At 37.0% G+C, this 23,308-nt stretch overlaps 1 protein-coding gene across 1 annotated transcript; it reads left to right on the forward strand.

The window, feature by feature from the left end:
* Nucleotides 1–16,717: 16,717 nt before the first annotated feature.
* Nucleotides 16,718–21,691, forward strand: LOC111895225 (probable sucrose-phosphate synthase 1). The gene is made up of 11 exons (XM_023891329.2): nt 16,718–16,900; nt 17,662–17,751; nt 17,902–18,143; nt 18,245–18,308; nt 18,415–19,107; nt 19,207–19,293; nt 19,389–19,520; nt 19,600–19,776; nt 19,867–20,937; nt 21,030–21,157; nt 21,238–21,691. The coding sequence occupies exons 1-11, from the start codon at nt 16,718–16,720 to the stop codon at nt 21,509–21,511; spliced, it is 3,141 nt and encodes a 1,046-aa protein (XP_023747097.1). The 3' UTR covers nt 21,512–21,691.
* Nucleotides 21,692–23,308: the final 1,617 nt, after the last annotated feature.

Here is a 23,308-nt window from a genome sequence, read left to right on the forward strand (position 1 = left end):
ATTCCATAATTTTTATTTAATATTGTTGCCCTAGAAATAAACAGATGACCTAAAGCCACAATAAAATTTTCATAAATTATTTTATACAAAAATATTTACCTTATGTTTGACTGAGAGAAGGAAGTTTTGTTTTAGAGAAAAAGAAAACTTAGTGATCTTAATGGGCCACATTTGGTTCAGTCCATGCCAAAAAAACAGCTTCATTTCGATAGCCTGGTTTTAACTGGAACAAGACTTTTTAAATCCACACCAAGCTCCACAAAATCAAAATTGATGTTGGTGATACTTTCATATGGACCCGAGATTCCAAGTTTAAGTGGAATGAATTTGTGATTTCGGTTCGAAAGATGAAAGGATTTCACGAGTTGGCCCAATGATTGTAGGGAACTTTTTTTTTTTTTTTTACCTCCACGGTCACTTTGCAACTGTAGAGCTACACAAAAGATCAGTTTCGAAACAGGAAAAAGAAAAGATCGAGAATGAAATGGTTTAAAATAAGACTCGACTGAAAAAAGATTGGCCCGAGACAGGTTTGAAAAAAACAAGCCCATTCTTAGACCAGTCTCGAAAAAGACAGAATTATTTCGAAACCGACACAAGACCGGTCTAAAAAAACCGCTAGTCAAAGTTTACAAATATACCATTTTTGTGTTAATTACATAAGTTTTAATCACAAATCATCTAACTTTTTTTCTTCTATTAAACTTAAGTGTATCAATTTTTATAAATCTTAATCTATTATTTGGTGTTAATCACATATTTGTTAACGTAAAACTCCAAACTGAAACCAAAAAAAAATGTTGAAATTGAATCGAAACGATGCATAAAACGACCACAAAATCGGACCAAAAAAGATCGGGACCGGTCCCAAAAAAAATATTGGACCGAACGGTTTTGAGACCAGCCCCAAAAAGACCAGACCATTTCGAGACCGACCTGAGACTACTCTGAGATTGCCAACGTGGGACTCTATTTGCAAATAATGCTAGGTTTGAAGCTCGTAGGCTATAGACTCCAAGACCTCCATACTCTTTTAGTGAAATAATTTTGCTCCATGCAATCCAATTTATTTTTGTATGCTTTTCATTCACATCCCATAAAAAGCTCATTCTTATTCCTTCTAGTTTGTCGGGCTAATGTCATGAAAACCCTTAAGTTTTCAGGGTTTTGTTGATTTTGCCCAAAGTTGAATTTTATGTTTGTTTTTACCCTAACATTTTCCAAAAAAATGTTTTCCAAAAAATATTCAGTTTTATCCTTTTACCGGTGATAACAGGTTATCATTATATTAACTTCGCAAAAAAACTCTAAAGTTTACAGTTTTTTTTTTACATTTTTACCCTTAAGTTTATATTTTTTTTTACACTTTTACCCTATGTATTTTTTTCATATTATACGTATTCAAGCAGAAAAATCATATTTATATACGAAAAAAATTTAATTAAATATTGTATTTACATTTTTTAATGTTATTTCTGTATATATATATATATATATATATATATATATATATATATATATATATATATATATATATATGTGAGTGTGTGTGTGGGGGGGGGGTGTTTCTTGGATAAACCATTTAAGATGTAAAAAAACAAATTAATATGTTTTTAGAACTACAAATATGTATTTTTATATATTTAAAAATATACATATCAATAAAAAAAACTTGTTCATTCATAAACATGATTATATATATATATATATATATATATATATATATATATATATATATATATATATATACACACACACACACACATATTTTTAGAAGTGTAAATATGTATTTTGATATATGTTTTTTTTTGAAGTATAAATATATTTTTAGAAGTATAGATACATATTAATATATAAAAATGTAAAAATATGTATTTATACTTCTAAAAACTATATCTATAAAACACATATTCATAATTCTAAAAATATTATTTATCTTTTTAAATGGTATAACCATGCAAAAACACACACACAAACAAACAAACAAACAAATATATATATATATATATATATATATATATATATATATATATTACATTAAAAAAAAATATAAATACAATATTTCATTAAATATTTTTTCGTATATAAATACGATTTTTCTGCATTAATATGTATATTATGAAAAAATATACATAGGGTAAAAGTGTAAAAAAAATTATAAACTTAAGGGTAAAAATGCAAAAAAATTATAAACTTAAGGGTTTTTTGCGAATTTAATATAATGGTAACCTAGAAAACCTGTTATCACCAGTAAAAGGGTAAAACTGAACATTTTTTCGAAAATGTTTGGGTAAAAACGGACATAAATTTCAACTTTGGGCAAAACAGACAAAACCCTGAAAACTTGATGGTTTTTATGACATTAACCCTAGTTTGTCTATGACTTTCAACGATGCTTTGAATAAAGAGAAATGGTACAAAGGGAGACTCCCAAGGAAAGATTTTATGAAACCGAGTCTCCCTCCAAATGATAATATCTTGAATTTCCAATCACAAAGTTTAAATTTAACTTTTTCTACAATCGACATCATTGTTCTTAGAAAAAAAAAACATGTTGGCACCCATGGGAAGACCTATGTAGATAAATGGGAAGGATGCTACTTGTCAATTGAGGATTTAAGTTGTGGATTCGATTAGGGCAATTTCAACACCAATTCCATTTACCTTTGTTTTTTGTAAAATTCATTTTTAAGGCGGAGGATAATTGACGACAACATAAGATCCTATCAAGATTATGAAATTTTGAAAAGCACCAATCACCCGGTAAATATAACATCATTGACATAGAAAATGTATGAAATTATGCAACCTTGGTTAGGTGTTGTTAAGTAATGAAAAATACTAAGAAATCATGTTTTTACTATCATCAGATGAAGTGCCTTCATTGCGATTATGAACAAGAAATATGATAGTAGATCACCTTGTCTAACTCTTGTTTGTATGTTAAATTCCTTAGTTGATGTACCATTTACAAGAATTGAGGTTATTTATGATGCAAGACATTAGGTAATCCACTTCCTCCAAGTGAAAGATTCTAATGCTTTCTTAAAGTCTACATTGATGGAAATAGCTTCACCTTTTTCCTTTTTCTTCTCAAGAAATAATTTACTCATTACTTGAGGTGCTAAGTTCTTGAAAGGCCAAAACTACAAGCTACAATAAAGAGGTATTATTCTAACTAGTTTTATGATTTATGTACCAAAGTTGTATGCTAGTTGTAGGCTTCATGCTTTGGAAATTTTATTGCATGTATAACTAGAGAAAACTTAGATCTAAAGTTATCAGGGTTGTATGTGCACCATATGAGTGTTATAGTACACAAAACCCAACAAATATCATACGAGCTAAACAAGTAAACATACTAGGAAGCCATGGAAACCCTCTGTAACGCCTGTGTTTCGGGCTTGCCATTTGTAGCAATGTAATAGTCTAGGTTAACCTTTGTAACCCGTTTTGAAATAATAAGATTGTATTATTTGAGTATTGTGTGTTTTGTGCTTAATTGCTTAATTATGTGGTTTGATTAATTAAAAATAAAAATAAGCGTCAAAATTTAAGTGTAAAATAAACTTAATATATTTGGTTAATGTTGTAGTAGTTGAAACGAGGTTTCCGAATATATATAGAACGCCCAAATCTGACTTCGTATGAGGAAGTTATGATTTATCGAAGTTCCGGCTTAGCGATATACAGCCTGTTTTACTCGATTTGAGATCGAGCGGTTGTTAGCCGAAGCAATCTAAATGAGAATCGAAGATCTCATTGTTGGTATTGAAACGATAAAAAGTTAGGCGAGAACGGACGTCAAACGAAGAAGTTATGAATTTATAACGAAAGTTTCTGTCCCGGCCTATTAAAAATAAATAATAAAAATAAAGTCAAAATTTGCCGACGAAGTCTAAACGAAAGTCGTAGAGCGTGGTCTCACCTTCGCGTGGATATAAAGAACGTCGAAAACGGAGTTCGTATGAAGAAGTTATGAATTTCCGAAGTTTATTAATCATTTTGTATTTATTTTTAATTCAAAATTCGGAAGCATTATCCGAAGGAGTCACCGATCTGATCCGAGGTAACCCCCGCGTACTCGAGTACGCCCCGCGTACTCCGAGGGATGTCGACACTCGCACTCGAGCACTTCGGATACGTAAGCAATGACGTTTTGGACAATACGCCCCGCGTAACGCAGTACGCCCCGCGTACTCCGAGGCTCCAGCCTCTACATAAAGGATCCGAAGACAGCCTTCTTTGTTGTTCAATTTCTTCTCTTCTCTCTAGTCTTTTGCATCGTTTTTTGTGTCGAAGCTATCCCGAAGTCCCGGTATCATACTCTAGCCCCGAGGCAAGTCCCGAGATCCCGAAGATCCCGAGAAGTGCGGTTCCCGAGTCGAAGCTCTGCCCACGAGAAGTTCGATTTTTGTTGAAGATCTTCCAGATCTGCTGTGGAATACTACTTCTATAAGCCGTAGTGCTGTCCGATCATCTTCTGATCAAGTGAGTGTGTAGTTATTTTTTTTCTAATACAATAATACGAAGTATTATATATAAAATATGTGCTATGTGTATATATTTGGTTGTGTTATGTGTGAATGAGTATTCACTCTCTTCTATCTTATAGATCTGCTTATTTCTTTATGAGATATGTGTTATGTGTGTGTGTGCCTCATCTGTTATATGATATATGTGTTGATTAAAGCATGCTATACAGGTTTTCTTTAAACTATGTATACAAATGTATATTTTTATCTACTAATATGTTGGGTAGAACATGGGTAGACAGTTGGTGTGTAATAAACAGATGAGAGGCCTCGTTGTTGTTTGATTGAGTCATCTAGCGGAGTTTAGATGACGACCACTGGCTATTCTAGACAGTCTTATGGAAACATTAGCAGGTTCGCCACCTGTAGGTGTTAATGAACTTGGGTGTTCATTCGCTGTACTCCATCCCCCTCATGGTTGCCTTATTTGACTTATATTGCTGAGGTACCCCCGAAGCATGTGTTGTCGCCCCGATGAAATATTCTTAGACTAGGTCCCTTATGTTAGTTGTTTTAGGGACATTAAAGTGAGAATAACGGGAATGGGTAATTGGGTTATTGTTGGTTGGTGAAAATTAAATATGATATTTATTGTGGGTTGAAAACCCTATATGCTCACCAGGCTCCCAAGCCTGACCCACTCAGTTTTAAATTGTATTACAGGTAGTGGCGGAAGGGCATGAGATGGATGAACCATCAAGTTGTTTTGTTTACAAGTCTGCATATGTTTATATTTGTTATATGACTTGTAATGTATTCGTTTATGCTTATTGGTCTGTATCGGAACATGACACCCCGAGTTTTGATTATAATGAAAATACATTTCTTTTATGAAATGCTTCGGTAAACAATGTTTTATCATGTTTTGTTTTTGGGAACAAATTCCGCAACTCTTTCAAATCAAAAGGATTTACTCTGAAAATATTTAAAAGCATAAATGAAAATCGGTCTTTTCTGGCCGATATTTTGGGGATGTCACAGTTGGTATCAGAGCATTAGTTTAAGCGAACTAGGAATTTGTTGGATTTCTAGACTTAAACTTAGAATGCTAAGTGAAGTTTTGAGATGCGTGTCTGTTATGTTTTAGACACGAGCACTAGTTTATTTTAGGAAAGTTGCCTAAAATGCTTTATGTGCTAAATGTTATATGTTGCCATATATGATATTATTTGTTCGGATCTATGGTCTGTTGCCGACCGGATCTAGAAACCTTATGTGTGTAGGATTCTAAGCGTATGTCTACGTTATTAGAACTAGCATGTAAACGTTTCGGAGTGATAAGGATGATTTGATTATCTACCATGATTGAGGATCTAATTTCACCTTATTCGGTGTGTAGATCAAAATGGTGAGAACAAGAAGTGGAGTTGGAAATGCTGACGAAAACAGGAATCAACCACCAATGATTGAGCCAATACCTGTCGTAGCAGCAACACCTGAGCCAATAACCATGGTTGGTGTGCAATTGATGATTCAGACGATGTTGGATCGTCAGATGGATGAAACTAGACGGTTGCTTCAACAAAATCGTGAAGAACTTTCGATTCGTGTGGAAGAGCCTGAACTGAATGAAGGGCACTCGGAAGGTGGAAACTTCAGTGGGTCTGTTGGTCCAGCCAACCCACCGATAGTTAGGCAAGATAACCCTGAAGGAAGGAATGATGGAATGGGATGCAAGTACAAGGACTTTTTGACTTGCAAACCATCGACCTTCAATGGAAAGGAGGATCTGATTGGGGTTATGGATTGGATCTCCGAAATGGAGCTAGCCTTCATGACGTGTGGCTGCAGAGGTAAGTTGCGAACTATCTATGCCGTGCGTCAATTCCGAGGTGGAGCTGTTCGTTGGTGGAACACTCTAGGGAAGACCTTAAGCCCTAATGAGCCACTGCAATTGTCATGGGCAGAGTTCTTGGTGCAGTTTAAGCGCAAGTTCTGCTCGGCTCAAAATCTGTTGGAGTTGGAGAACAAGTTTCTGACATTGACGAAGGGTAGCATGTCAGTAGATGAATACACCAATAACTTCACCGATAAGATGGAGTTTGCCTTGCGTATCGTTCCAGACGAGTTGACAAAGGTGGACCGGTATGCGAAGGGACTTCCATGGGAGTATGAGGTGCCAGTACGTCAGGCACTTACTCTAGAGGCAGCTATCTGGGCTGCCAAGTCTGTGGAGAACATGATAAAGGGAAGAACCACCAACAAGGTTGAGGTTGGTGAGAAAAGAAAGTTTGAGGGAACATCTGGTTCCGTTAAGAAGGGCAAATTTTCGAAATCTGATTCGAAAAAGTTTGGAGGAAAAGGAGGCGAAGCGAAGTGGTGTGATAAGTGTAGGAAAAAGCACTTTGGAAAGGTCGGACATTTTGCCAATGAATGTCCGAACAACAAAAGGATGTGTTTTGGTTGTAATGAAGAGGGACATATTTTGAAAGACTGTCCGAAGAAGAAGGAGGCAGCTAGGCCCAACATTCCACCAAAGCCGAAGGCGAGAGCCTTCCAGATGACACTTGAGGCTGCGAAAGATGAAGCTGATGTCGCTTCAGGTACCTTTCTCGTAAACGAATTACCTGCTCATATATTGTTTGATTCTGGAGCCAACTACTCCTTTATTTCGCATGAGTTTGGTAGAAAGCTAGCTTTGCCTATTGATAGACTAGATGATGCTTTATTAGTCGAAGTAGCTAGTGGCAAGTTTGTACCTGTTAGCCATCGTATGAAAAACGTCTTGATCGACCTTAATGGGAATAAGTTTCTCGAGGCGTTATTGCCTATCGAACTTAATGGTTTCGACATCGTCTTGGGAATGGATTGGCTTAGCGCCAATGATGCCGAAATTTTATGCAAGAAAAAGATAGTTAAAGTAAACCCACCTGGAAAAGATTCGTTTATGGTGTATGGGGACAAACGACGAGTGAATTCTGGGATCATTTCTCTAATGAAAGCCAGAAAGTGTTTGACCAAGGGATGTACATCATATTTAGCATTTGTGATTGATGCTAAGAAGGAAAAGAAGGTGATGCAGAGCATTCCAGTGGTGTGTGATTTTCCGGAAGTGTTCCCCGAGGATCTTCCTGGATTACCACCTGATAGACAAGTGGAGTTCATAATAGACTTGTTACCAGGAACCACGCCAATTGCAAAAGCACCTTATCGATTAGCACCGACGGAGATGAAGGAGCTGATGATGCAACTTCAGGAGTTGTTGGACAAATGTTTCATTAGACCTAGTTCATCGCCCTGGGGAGCTCCGGTGTTATTTGTAAAGAAGAAAGATGGAAGTATGAGAATGTGCATCGATTACAGAGAGCTGAACAAGGCAACAATAAAGAATAGATATCCGTTGCCGAGGATTGATGACCTGTTTGATCAATTGCAAGGTTCGAGCTATGTCTCGAAGATCGATCTTAGGTCAGGATATCATCAACTAAAAGTAAGAGAGCAAGATATCGAGAAGACTGCATTCAGAACTAGATATGGACACTTCGAGTTCTTGGTTATGTCGTTTGGACTAACCAATGCTCCAGCAGCGTTCATGGATTTGATGAATAGGGTTTGTAACCCGTTCCTTGATAAATTTGTGATAGTGTTCATAGACGACATTCTGATCTACTCGAAAAGCCAGGAGGAGCATGGCAGGAACTTGCGAGAAGTGTTAGAAGTTTTGAAGAAGGAGAAGCTTTATGCGAAGTTCTCCAAATGTGATTTTTGGATTCGTGAGGTCCAATTCTTGGGTCACGTGGTCAACCAAGAAGGGATAATGGTTGATCCAGCGAAGATCGAAGCTGTGACGAAGTGGGAACAACCGAAAAGTCCCACGGAGATTCGAAGCTTTTTAGGATTAGCCGGATATTACCGAAGGTTTATCCAAGGTTTTTCTTCGATTGCTACTCCATTAACAGCTTTGACCCACAAAGGAGCTACTTATGCTTGGAGTGAGAAGCATAAAGAAGCATTCGAGAAGTTAAAGAAGAAGCTATGCGAGGCACCGATACTTTCTCTACCCGATGGAGTTGAAGACTTCGCTGTTTATAGCGATGCGTCTGGTGTTGGATTGGGTTGTGTTTTGACCCAAAGAGAAAAGGTGATAGCATATGCGTCTCGACAGTTGAAAGAGCATGAAAAGAATTACCCGACTCATGATTTGGAGTTGGCAGCGGTAGTTTTTGCTCTGAAAATATGGAGGCATTACCTCTATGGCACGAAGTGCAAACTTTTCACTGATCATAAGAGTCTCCAATACCTCTTTAATCAGAAATAATTGAATATGAGGCAACGACGCTGACTAGAATTACTTAAAGACTACGACTGCGAGATACTTTACCACCCCGGTAAAGCTAATGTTGTTGCTGATGCTCTCAGTCGGAAGGTCAATCTTGAAAGGAAGAGGCCAAGAGCGTTGAGTATTGAAGTTGTCTCGACCATTGTGGAAAGTATAAAGAAAGCTCAAGAGGAAGCTTCTGAGAAAAATGACCGAAAGGAGGAACGTTTGGGTAAAACGTTGGTGTTTGGTACTAACGGTCATGGACTGAAGGTATTCCAAGATCGTATTTGGGTACCTAAGTCAGGAGGAATTAGGGATCTTCTGATGGAAGAAGCTCACAAAACCATGTACTCAATTCATCCGGGTAGCACTAAAATGTATAGGGACCTGAAACCCTACTACTGGTGGCCGACGATGAAGCTTGATGTTGCAAAGTATATGGCCGAGTGTGTGACTTGTGCGAGAGTCAAGACATAACATCAGAAACCTTACGGGAGTTTAGAACCATTGCCTGTGCCTATGGGTAAGTGGGAAGACATTGCTATGGATTTTGTCACTAAACTGCCCAGAACAAAGAATGGTCACAACATGATTTGGATGGTCGTTGATCGATTCACTAAGAGTGCGCATTTCATAGCGGCCAAGGAGAAATGGTCTATGGAAAAGCTTGCGAATTCTTACGTAAGGGAAATTGTGAGGCTTCACGGTGTTCCGTTAGCGATTGTATCGGATCGTGATAGTCGTTTCACCTCAAGGTTTTGGAAAAGTCTACAAGAGGAAATGGGTACCAAGTTATGTTTAAGCACAGCTTACCATCCGCAGACTGATGGTCAGAGTGAAAGAACAATACAAACACTTGAAGATATGCTGAGAGCATGTACCTTGGAATTCCTAGGTAATTGGGATGAACATTTACCGTTGGTAGAATTTTCCTATAATAATAGTTTTCACTCGAGCATTAAGATGGCACCTTATGAAGCTTTGTATGGACAGAAGTGTCGTACGCCGTCTTGTTGGCTTGAGGCTGGGGAAAAGCAGATTATGGGACCGGAGTTGGTTCATCAAACTGCTGAAAAGTTGAAAATAATTAGGGAGAGAATGTTAGCAGCTCAAGATCGTCAAAAGAGCTATGCTGACAAGAAGCGAAGACCGATGACTTTTGAGGTTGGAGATTCGGTTTTGCTTAAAGTCTCGCCGTGGAAGGGACTTATAAGATTTGGTAAAAGGGGAAAGTTGAGTCCAAGGTTTATTGGACCTTTTAAAGTTCTTCAGAGGGTTGGGAACCAAGCTTACAAGCTCGAATTACCCGAAGAACTGAATGGAATTCACAACACCTTTCATGTGTGTTATTTGAGGAAGTTCACGGGAGAAGTTCCCGATATAATTCCAATTTCTGAATTGAGAATTGATGAGAACAAAAGGTTGATTAAAGAACCAGAGGCAATTGTTGACCGAAAGACTAAGAAGTTGCGACGCAAAATGGTTGGGTTAGTGCTTGTCCGATGGAAACACACGAATGGGCCGAATCTCACCTGGGAGACGGAGAGTGACATGTTGAGTCGCTATCCGCATTTGTTTGTTGATGTGTGATTCCGGGGACGGAATCATTCTAAGGTGGAGAGAATTGTAACGCCTGTGTTTCGGGCTTGCCATTTGTAGCAATGTAATAGTCTAGGTTAACCTTTGTAACCCGTTTTGAAATAATAAGATTGTATTATTTGAGTATTGTGTGTTTTGTGCTTAATTGCTTAATTATGTGGTTTGATTAATTAAGAATAAAAATAAGCGTCAAAATTTAAGTGTAAAATAAACTTAATATATTTGGTTAATGTTGTAGTAGTTGAAACGAGGTTTCCGAATATATATAGAACGCCCAAATCTGACTTCGTATGAGGAAGTTATGATTTATCGAAGTTCCGGCTTAGCGATATACAACCTGTTTTACTCGATTTGAGATCGAGCGGTTGTTAGCCGAAGCAATCTAAATGAGAATCGAAGATCTCATTGTTGGTATTGAAACGATAAAAAGTTAGGCGAGAACGGACGTCAAACGAAGAAGTTATGAATTTATAACGAAAGTTTCTGTCCCGGCCTATTAAAAATAAATAATAAAAATAAAGTCAAAATTTGCCGACGAAGTCTAAACGAAAGTCGTAGAGCGTGGTCTCACCTTCGCGTGGATATAAAGAACGTCGAAAACGGAGTTCGTATGAAGAAGTTATGAATTTCCGAAGTTTATTAATCATTTTGTATTTATTTTTAATTCAAAATTCGGAAGCATTATCCGAAGGAGTCACCGATCTGATCCGAGGTACGCCCCGCGTACTCGAGTACGCCCCGCGTACTCGAGTACGCCCCGCGTACTCCGAGGGATGTCGACACTCGCACTCGAGCACTTCGGATACGTAAGCAATGACGTTTTGGGCAGTACGCCCCGCGTAACGCAGTACGTCCCGCGTACTCCGAGGCTCCAGCCTCTATATAAAGGATCCGAAGACAGCCTTCTTTGTTGTTCAATTTCTTCTCTTCTCTCTAGTCTTTTGCATCGTTTTTCGTGCCGAAGCTATCCCGAAGTCCCGGTATCATACTCTAGCCCCGAGGCAAGTCCCGAGATCCCGAAGATCCCGAGAAGTGCGGTTCCCGAGTCGAAGCTCTGCCCGCGAGAAGTTCGATTTTTGTGAAGATCTTCCAGATCTGCTGTGGAATACTACTTCTATAAGCCGTAGTGCTGTCCGATCATCTTCTGATCAAGTGAGTGTGTAGTTATTTTTTTTCTAATACAATAATACGAAGTATTATATATAAAATATGTGCTATGTGTATATATTTGGTTGTGTTATGTGTGAATGAGTATTCACTCTCTTCTATCTTATAGATCTGCTTATTTCTTTATGAGATATGTGTTATGTGTGTGTGTGTGTGCCTCATCTGTTATATGATATATGTGTTGATTAAAGCATGCTATACAGGTTTTCTTTAAACTATGTATACAAATGTATATTTTTATCTACTAATATGTTGGGTAGAACATGGGTAGACAGTTGGTGTGTAATAAACAGATGAGAGGCCTCGTTGTTGTTTGATTGAGTCATCTAGAGGAGTTTAGATGACGACCACTGGCTATTCTAGACAGTCTTATGGAAACATTAGCAGGTTCGCCACCTGTAGGTGTTAATGAACTTGGGTGTTCATTCGCTGTACTCCATCCCCCTCATGGTTGCCTTATTTGACTTATATTGCTGAGGTACCCCCGAAGCATGTGTTGTCGCCCCGATGAAATATTCTTAGACTAGGTCCCTTATGTTAGTTGTTTTAGGGACATTAAAGTGAGAATAACGGGAATGGGTAATTGGGTTATTGTTGGTTGGTGAAAATTAAATATGATATTTATTGTGGGTTGAAAACCCTATATGCTCACCAGGCTCCCAAGCCTGACCCACTCAGTTTTAAATTGTATTACAGGTAGTGGCGGAAGGGCATGAGATGGATGAACCATCAAGTTGTTTTGTTTACAAGTCTGCATATGTTTATATTTGTTATATGACTTGTAATGTATTCGTTTATGCTTATTGGTCTGTATCGGAACATGACACCCCGAGTTTTGATTATAATGAAAATACATTTCTTTTATGAAATGCTTCGGTAAACAATGTTTTATCATGTTTTGTTTTTGGGAACAAATTCCGCAACTCTTTCAAATCAAAAGGATTTACTCTGAAAATATTTAAAAGCATAAATGAAAATCGGTCTTTTCTGGCCGATATTTTGGGGATGTCACACCCTCCAAGGACTTCTTCTGAATGCCATAGGAACCTCCTCATGGTCTTAATATACTGCCATGGGAACCCCCCAGGGACTTCCATACAAATGTCCTAACGACATATCACATAACCAACTATCAATCCATATAATATTAAATTGGTCGGCCTCGGTGCCTTAGACCCATTGGTATGGTGAGAAGACTCACCTCGAATGCAGAAGCTTCCCGAATGAAATCCTTAGCTGCTGCCTTGTCCACTTCCCGAGCTGTCAATACCAATCAATATACCCAATTAGAAATTGGGTTCCATGTTATAACCCTCAATCCATATAAGGGGTAAAAAGACCTTCTACCCCTGACCCAGTATGATCCAAACTGAGGCCCAAGTCCAAAACAAAAGCCCAACACTATGATGTCCATAAATCCATCAATGCCCCAATTTTTTAAATTGGGCCCCAACTCCTCACCGCATTACTCTAATTCCATAATCTCCTTCATTATAATTTGGTTTACTTCGAGCAACCCTTGGAACTAATTTTCCCAAAGTCAAGGTCAAAGTCAACGTCAACGATCAAGGTCAATAGTCTATTTGGATTATAACTCAATAAGGGCATATACAATTTCAATGGCTATTTGGATTATTTTTAACTTTTTTTTGTTATTTTTGACAAATGATTAAAAGATTACACTAAATTTTTTTTTATTCTAAGTTTTTATTTGGGAAAAGAGGCAAAACCTCTAGTAAATGCATTAAGGAAAAACTTATACAGTACAAGATACAAAGGGAACCACCCTAACAGAAAGACAGGCCATTAGCTGGTCCCCGAACTATAACATAAGTAAGAATATTACATAGAAAAATACTAATACTCATAAATCCCACAAGCCAAAAGACCAAAAGTCGCATATGTACCCCTTCCCATAAGCATTATTAAGCAACATGATCACTATCATTGATTGGAGGCCAGTTGTTAGGCCTTGGGATTTTCCAATTTTAATACACTTCTTCCACCGGTATAGACCATTTGAGGGCAACTCCACATAATCGAGATTTCAAGTTGTTGAAAACTTCAATAGCAAGTTTAGCGTGGGGAATGCTATTGCCATTATGATGGCGTGAGTTCCTCTTTTTCCATATAAAGTATATCGTGGCAGCCAGAGTAAGTATCTCAATGTCTATTTGGATGTGATTTCTTTGAAGGCGTGGAATTTGATACTCGATTATTTGTTTCAACCTGAAATCCGGGATTTGGATGTTACACATATTACACGCTTTACTCCAAACCTCTCGTGAATACTGACACTCAAAGAATAAATGGGACGTCGAGTCAGGCACTATCTTGCAAAACAGACACTGCATGTTTGCCGAATTTTTTCATATATTCATTCGTTCCTGAGTCATCAATTTGTCATGTATGGCTAGCTAGAAAATAAAAGTATGGCTTGGAATGTTGAGCTTAAACCAAACCACCTTATACCAAGGAACAATCGGGCTAGCTATTCTAATATCCTGCAAACTTGAGTAGGAGAGAACTTAACATTCCTTCCTTCTAGGTCCCGCCAATAAACCCCATCATCTTTTTTGTTTTGAAGATTAGGGACACCCTGAAGTTGGAGATTAGGAAACCACAAGTCCCATCCCCAAGACCACCACGAACTATGATTACTGCAAAACTGGTGCAAGGTGAGGTCACTTGAGAGCCCATGTAAGTTCCTCTCATCTGTCGGGATAATGTTAATCATAGGTCCACTTGCATGCCAATTGTCATACCATAGGTTAATGCTAGTTCCATCCCCGAGTATTCTCCATATGCGTTTCCAAATCTTATCACACAAAGAAAGCATGTTAGACCACGAGAAGCCTTCTAGATCCTTGCTTTTGACCTCCCAGAACGTTTGATTTCTGGAATGGTGGATTTTTACTCAATCAACTCAAAGAGAGTTTTTTTTGCAGTAAATAGTCTCCAAATTTGATGAGATAAAAGAGCTTCATTCCAAGTCTGCAAATTGTGAATTCCTAATCCTCCTTCATCTTTAGGTTTACACACCATTTTCCAAGCAATCGTAGCACTTCCTTTCTTCAAGTCACCACCACTCCATAAGAAACCCTTAAAGACTTTTTCGATATCTTTAATGATTGTTTTAGGAAGGAGTAGGGCCGAACACCAATAAACTTGGAAGGATTGGATCACCGAGTTAATGAGTTGTAATCTTCCCGAAAATGACAAAGCTTTATGCTTCCAATTCTGAACTCGCGCTTTCACCCGCTCCACTAGTTTTTTACAGTCCTTGCTAAACATTCTAGTACCAATCAAAGGAATACCGAGATATCGAACAAGGAGCTTTTCTTCCTCAAAACCCATAATATTCGAAATTTGGGTTTTTAAAGCATCATTGATCTTGCCATAAAAAAATCGAACTTTTTTGAGGATTAGGAATTAAACCCGACACTGCTTGGAACTCCTATAAAGCGTCTTTGATCACCTGGACAACTTGAATACTCCCATGACTGAAAATTAACATATTATCTGCAAAACAAAGATGAGTTAGTTTTTGTTTCCTGCACCTCCAATGATATTTGTGTTTTGGATTCTGTCGTATGCGCCTTTTGATCATAAGGTTAAAAACCTCCATGATTAAAGTGAAGAGATAAGGCGACAATGGATCACCCTGTCCGAGCCCCCTTTACCCCATGAAATACCCTTTATTTTCTCCATTAATGCTAATGGAGAAAGATGTGGTCGAAACACACTTCATTATCCATTGGATCATTCTATTGTGGAAGTCGAAACCCCATAGAATTTGTTCCAAAAAACTCCAGTTCACAGTATCATATGCTTTTTGGATGTCGACTTTAAGAGCACATCTGGGGCTGCTATGTTTACGAGTGTAACCTCGCATCAATTCCTGTGAAAGAAGGATATTATCAGTGATAGCTCTACCCGTAATGAAGGCTAATTGGTTCACATCAACCAAATTGTGAATAGAAGGGGTAATTCTGGTCACGATGATCTTTGTGATGCATTTTTATATGACATTGCAACAAGATATAGGGCGAAAGTCCTTCATGGTGTTGGGGACTTCCACCTTTGGGAGGAGGGCTAAGATCGTATGATTAACAGCTTGTAAAAGCTGACCATTGAGAAATAATTCTTTGAATGCTTTGCATACTTCTTTCCCCTACTATATGCCATGCCTTTTTAAAAAAAGTAGAAGTGTACCCATCAGGTCCCGGAGCTATATCATTCCCAATGTCAAACATGGCTTGTTTGATTTCCTCATCTTCAATTAGTCTAACCATCCAGTTAGCATCCTCATTCGTTAAAGTATTGTTGAAAAGGTCGTTGGGGGAGATTATAGGATCAACATCTCTAGCTTTCCCAAGGAAATAAGAGAAATGAGCAATAGCAATATTTGCGACCTTATCAGCCCCATGCATCACACCATCACCATGAGTAATGAAATTGATTTTATTTCGACTTTGTCTCTCTTTAATGACTTTATGGTAATATTTAGTATTCCTGTCTCCTTCTTTAAGCCAATTAAGTTTCGCCTTTTGTCTTAGAAGGCATTCTTCTTCACATAAGGCTTTGATGAATTCTTCCAGGTACTTTGCATGCTTAACACTAACCTCTTCATTCTTCTTCACTAAGTTTTTTAAAGCACAATATATTTGTAAGTTTTTATTTGTTATACATATTTAAATTATTATTTAATTCTGATGTTGACTTATTACAAATATTGATAAGATTGTCTCAACAATAGTTATTTATTGCTAATAATATTTAATATTTTCAACAAAAAAACGGTATAAGATATGAAATCGAGCCGACCCGACCCACCCGGTACCGACCCATTTAGAAAAGTTCTGGTAAACCAGATATGTTATCATGCACAAGCAACTCCCATGGCGAGTTCTCCGTACACCTGCGAAACTTTCTCCCATTACTCATGATTCCTCCCAATTCTTCGCTAAACGTTAGTCATTCATCTACAAACAGACACAACGAAATCTGAATATTGTCTCGGTTCACACATTTTCATAACGAATTCTCCTCATCAAACCTCAAACGAAGAAGAAATTTACGAAAAACCTAACGCATCGAATTCATATACATCAATCGATGTGTAATTGAGGATTCAGGTGATTGAAATTTAAAAATGGCGGGAAACGATTGGATCAACAGTTACCTGGAAGCGATCCTGGATGTAGGTCCAGGGCTTGAAGACAAGAATTCGTCGTTGATGTTGAGGGAAAGAGGGAAATTCAGCCCCACTCGGTACTTTGTGGAAGAGGTTATCACGAAATTTGATGAGACCGATCTTCGTCGTTCTTGGGCCGTGGTAATGTAACCTAATTTTTTTCCTTCCATCGTTTAATTCCGCATGATAGGAATTCAAGTTTGCGTAATGATCAATCTTCTCAATTTGATCCAATTTTGCATATAATCTCTGGTTTCACACAAACTTGATACAGTATTAATCAAGGGTAGATATATTTAAGATTAATCGAGATATTTCTATTTAAACATTTGAACATCTAACTTGGAAGAATTTATCATTATCCTAATTTTAATACAAAGAAGAAAAAAAAGGTGATTTCTTGGCTGACGATGTTTGTTTTAAAGCGATTATGTAATGCTCCATTCAATCAGTTTTAATAATCAGCTCTAATAATATGTTGCTATGAATAGTGACACCTTCATCGTTTTGAAGTTTGAATAATCTATCTTTGATGATCTTATCTGTTTGATGAATTTTGATAATAAGAGTGCCTGATAACATTACTCGAATTTTGATATCATATTTAACTCAATAATTTTATCACTTTATGAATGGATAAAGTCATAAAATAAGTTATTTTTATATATTTCCAATAAATACCTTAATCATGTCTTTTGCTAAACAACAATTTGATAACCTTTAGTCATATCATCGATAATTTGGTTTAATACAATAATACTAGCTAAGCTCTTTGCAAAATATATTATTTAAAATCATAATTCACAAAGTTTATTTATTATGGAGATGATAGTTGTATTTTGTTGATTTTAACCGATATTATTTTTTCAAATATCATAACCCTATGTTCCAAATATTCATAGGCCTCGTCCATTCGGGATTCACAAGAACGAAACACAAGATTAGAGAATATGTCTTGGAGGATTTGGAACTTAGCGCGTAGGAAGAAACAGGTTTTCTTTATCAATCATTATCTGTTATTTAGATCAATGTCTATCCGAAGAAATGTTCTCTTGCATATATAAATATGCAACACAACATTTCCTTGTAACTCCTAAAAACTATATTCTAAAATAAGATTGTTTTATTTTCTCTATGTGTAGCTAGGCGAAGAATCTCAAAATAGAATGAAACAAGAAAAGGGACAAACAAATGTAATTCTCAAACCGTTGCTTGCTGATATTTCAGAAGAGTTATCAGAAGGAGAGAAAGGAGACACAATTACCGAACTTTCACCAAAAGGCGTTAGCACTAAAGGTGGAATGAAAAGAATTAATTCGGTCGATGTGTTGAAAAACTTTGCTACTCAACAAAAGGAAAAGAAACTCTACATTGTATTAATAAGGCATGTATTTAATATATTCTTTTCTAAACTATAAAACTCATATATTTTTCGTTCTAGCTCGTTGTATCTATTTTGTTAACTAAGAACCAAAAATTTTATAGTATTCACGGTCTCATTCGTGGTGAAAACATGGAGCTTGGACGTGACTCTGATACAGGTGGCCAGGTAAATTTTATCGAACACTTTTACACAAATAAAATTTTTAATAGTTAACAACTTAACTTTTACTGATAAGTAATTTTATGTTGTAATGAAAATTTTGATTTGTTAGGTTAAGTATGTAGTAGAATTAGCAAGGGCATTAGGGGCAATGCAAGGGATTTATCGAGTAGATTTGCTAACAAGACAAGTGTCAGCACCAGGCGTTGACTGGTCATACGGCGAACCAACAGAAATGCTAACTCCACTCAACGCCGACGACTATGAAACCGGCGAGAGCAGTGGGGCCTACATAATCCGAATACCCTTCGGTCCAAAAGACAAATACATCCCAAAAGAACACCTCTGGCCCCACATTCCAGAATTCGTCGATGGCGCTTTAGCCTACATCTTACAGATGTCAAAAGTTTTAGCTGACCAAATCGGCGACGGAAAACCAGTCTGGCCGGCGTCAATTCACGGCCATTATGCCGACGCCGGAAATGCTGCTGCTCTTTTATCAGGCACTTTGAATGTTCCGATGCTGTTTACTGGTCATTCACTTGGTCGCGATAAACTTGAGCAGATTTTGAAACAAGGACGACAATCGAAGGATGATATCAATACTACTTATAGGATAATGAGACGAATTGAAGCGGAGGAGATAGCTGTTGATTCATCGGAAGTGATTATTACGAGCACTAGACAAGAGATTGACGAACAATGGGGTTTGTACGATGGGTTTGACCCTGTTTTGGAGAGAAAATTAAGAGCTAGGAACAGACGGAATGTGAGTTGTTTTGGCAGATTCATGCCTCGTCCAGTCGTAAGTTTCTTATTACTCGAAACGATACTGATTAACTAACTCGAATTTTGTTGATTAATTTTGCGTGATTAACTCGAATTTTGCTGATTAATGTCACAGGTAATACCTCCGGGAATGGAGTTCAAGCATATTGTTTCACATAAAGATGATCCAGTCGGAACTCCAGATCCACCTGTTTGGTCGGAGGTTTGTTAATGGCTAATAGTCGGAATCAATTTCTTATGCGACTGTGATTTGTGAAGAAGATGATGAAATATGAATGTCTGTTTTCAATTTGACAGATAACGAGGTTCTTTAGCAATCCACGCAAACCGATTATCCTCGCTCTAGCCCGACCCGACCCGAAAAAGAACTTGACCACTCTGGTGAAAGCTTTTGGGGAGAATCGTTCATTGAGGGAGCTTGCAAATCTCGTATGTTTTCTCTGGTTTATCTCTTTGTTTATACGACGACGCTGGTTTCACTTTCATTTATTTTATGATTATTTTGCAGACATTGATAATGGGAAATCGTGATGGTATCGATGAAATGTCTCCCACAAATTCAGCGGTTTTACTTTCGATTTTGAAGTTGATTGACAAATACGATATGTATGGTCAAGTTTCATACCCAAAACACCATAAGCAATCCGAAGTTCCTGATATATATCGCTTAGCAGCAAGAACCAAGGTATTGTGTTTCTACTTTCTATGATCATACATACGATTGTGAATTTCTACTTGTATCTGACATTGTTAGCTTCTGTGAATTCGATTTTAGGGTGTGTTCATCAATCCAGCGTTCATCGAACCATTTGGTCTCACTCTGATAGAGGCAGCAGCGTATGGTTTACCAATGGTAGCGACTAAGAATGGAGGTCCTGTTGATATTCAAAAGGTTCTTGATAACGGATTGCTAATCGATCCACACAATCAGCAATCCATAGCAGACGCGCTTTTGAAGCTTGTAGCAGATAAACATCTATGGGCGAGATGCAAACACAACGGACTCAAAAACATTCATCTCTTCTCATGGCCGGAGCATTGCAAGAATTATCTAGCTCGCATCGCTTGTTGCAGACCAAGGCATCCGCAATGGGAAAGCTGCGCAGTAGGATACGAATACTCAGAATCACAATCACCTGAAGATTCACTACGAGATCTAAACGATTTGAAGATTTCATTAGATGGAGTGATAAACGATCAAGGAATTCTCGACATCTATCAGAAAGCCGACGTGAATTCCCCAACCTTCAAGCGAAAATTAAGCATCGGGAAAAAACTAGAAAGTTTGACCAAATTATCAGCCAAACTCGAGAAATCCGCTGCACATAAAGCCGAAACCCTAGCAAAAATCGCGTCTCAAGACAAACTCGAGTTTCCAGGAATAAGAAGGAAGAAATCGTTCATCGTTGTGGCTGTAGATTCCGGAATGACTAAAGAATTTCTGGAGATTATAAAGATGATGATTGAGATTGCGAGAATGGAAAAGGGAGAATTCGTAGGGTTGATATTATCAACAGCTGCATCGATATCTGAAATACATTCGTTTCTGCAATCTGGTAAAATTGATCCATTGGAATTCGATGCTTTTATTTGCAACAGTGGTAGCGAGATCTACTATCCATTATCATCATCGGGATTTGAAGGGAGTCCTAAGGAGCTTCCGTTTGAGTTGGATTCTGAATACACTTCACATATTGATTATCGTTGGGGAGGAGAACAGTTGATGAACACTTTACTTCACTGGGCTTCCGCCATTAGAGAACGGAAGAAAGATAAAGAACTGGTTGTCCCATGCGATTCAGGATCCATACATTGTTTTACATTCAGTATCAAAGATTCAGATCCAGTAAGTTATCATTTTTTTATTTTATTTTTTGTTTTACAAATATTTATATCTCATTATTTTATTTTATTTTTTGTTTTTTGTTTTTTTTACAGTTACCACCAATAAAAGACCTTCGTGAGTTTTTAAGAAAGCAAGTTCTTCGTTGCCAGGCTATTTATTGCCAAAATGGTACCAAATTGAACGTCATACCTTTAGTTGCTTCTCGAGCGCAAGCCCTAAGGTATATATTTGGTTTACAATTTAGTAAGTATAAACTTTGTTAATGTTATTATAAATTTATAATTGTCATTGTGTTTTCAGGTATTTGTACGTTAGATGGGGGGTAAATTTGTCAAACACAGTAGTTATTGTGGGAGAATATGGGGATACTGATTATGAATGTTTACGTGGTGGAATACATAAAACATTGGTACTAAAAGGAGTTTGCAATGAAGCCAAAAAGCTTCATAGCAATAGAAGCTATCCTCTTGAACATGTAATTACATGTGAAGGTCCTAATATCATTCATGTTGAGGAATGCAACAAGAATCAAGTAAACGAAGCAATTATGAAACTAGGAGTTTTGAAAGTGTAGTTTTTGACTCATATGTTTCTAAATGAAAATTGTTGCATAAAGGTTCTCATAGTTTAGTGCATATAAAATGAGGTTATTTGTTAACTGGATTTTTTTTGTTTGATTGATTATAAACGTATAATATAGGTTGTTAATTTTGTAATTATGTTCTTAGAAATGGATTTTTGTTTTTTTCTTTAATTCAAAGTACATTATATTTATGTGTAATCTTTGTTTTGTATTTGATAAAGTTAAATTAACAATGTATTATCGGGATTAGCCCAGACAAGCCAAAACCATATTTTTCATTAATGTAGGCGTTGTTTGTTTTTTAAGAGGTAAAACGTCTCTACTATGCTGATTACATCCACAAAATAAGAGTTGTATTAAACGTCTGCAACAGAAAGACAATTTGTCTTTTTAAGGTCAGCAAGCTGCTAAAATATATAAGTTTAAATAAATTGATTTTTTAAACTTAAAAGACTTTTTTTTGCCGGTTCTAGTTTAACAACATTGAAATTTAATCCATACATCCACTATACCAAATGTTTTTTAAAAGATTTATTTCATATTTTGCATTAAATGTTCAACAAATCATATCGTAAATAAACCATATTTTGCGTTAGTAAATGAAACCTTAAATTATGTAATAATATTAAATATACCAAACGCCACTTTAATAAAACCTGCAAATGTCTATGAGTTTTGGAAGAGCTAGTGTCGTTTTTTTGAAAGAAGTGGATGCGCATACCTAATTTTTAGACCCACGATCTTGTAAAAACAAAAGGTTTGCATAGAAAAGATCTTCTTGTCTGTCGACAAAAGAGAACAGGAAGAGCTTTTAGAAAAAAAAACAAAACAAAACAAAAAGAACAACACCTTAGACATTGTACTTTAGTCCATTGGCTCCCAATCTTTCCTTAATTCTTCCAAATGGCTCTAACAGATGTGTAACATCTAAAAATATGGTTCCAAAAATTTTGTTTTAAAAATAGATAAGACAGAGTTTTCAATATCATTCATACATCGAAACAAAACCAATGTATCAAATGTTATAAAAATCAGAGTAAATGTCATATGCGGAATCTGAATGGTGTATGGGATGCAGTCAACCTGAGCTATTCCCATTGGAATCGGAATTCCTTGAAACATAAACTAAAAATCATAAGCACAAAGCTTAATGAGTTCCCTGAGATACCGGCTACCAAACATATCAAACAACAGGCCTCACCCAAAGAGATACGGGTCCCGTCCACACTCGCAATACGGGCCCAACCCAATGAGATACGGGCCCTGCCCATACTCACAATACGGGCCCCGCCCAATGAGCATACATATACTGATGAGTTTTGAGCATAACAACAATCCTATGGTGCACATGCAAACCCAAAAGCTTTAGATGTAGTTTTTCTAATTGTACATACAATAATCATCCAAAGCTTGTAAACCCTAATTTAGCATACATAAAATCGAAAATCATAATTAAAACAAAGTTAGGATGTTACCTTTCAATTGTAGCTTGATCTTTAACCTTTGAGAGCTTTAGTATCACAAGTGTAATACCTATCATCGATCACAAACACCAGGAAGCAAGTTAGAGAATATGAGAGAGAGGAGGCGGCTCAAAATCAGCTCTAAGATCCTTCTAGGGTTTCTGGTAGCCGAAAATATGATGCTAAGGGGTCCCTTATATAGTTGAAGAATTAAGGTTTCAGTCAAAGACCTAATCTGGTTGCTTAGGCTTTAAGCAGCCCATAAGATGCTTCCAGAATCCTTATCATGGACGAAATCCTTATGAGCTATCAATAAGATTTCGTC

The sequence above is a fragment of the Lactuca sativa genome, chromosome 6 (assembly GCF_002870075.4).
Source record: "Lactuca sativa cultivar Salinas chromosome 6, Lsat_Salinas_v11, whole genome shotgun sequence".
Lineage (NCBI taxonomy): Eukaryota > Viridiplantae > Streptophyta > Magnoliopsida > Asterales > Asteraceae > Lactuca > Lactuca sativa.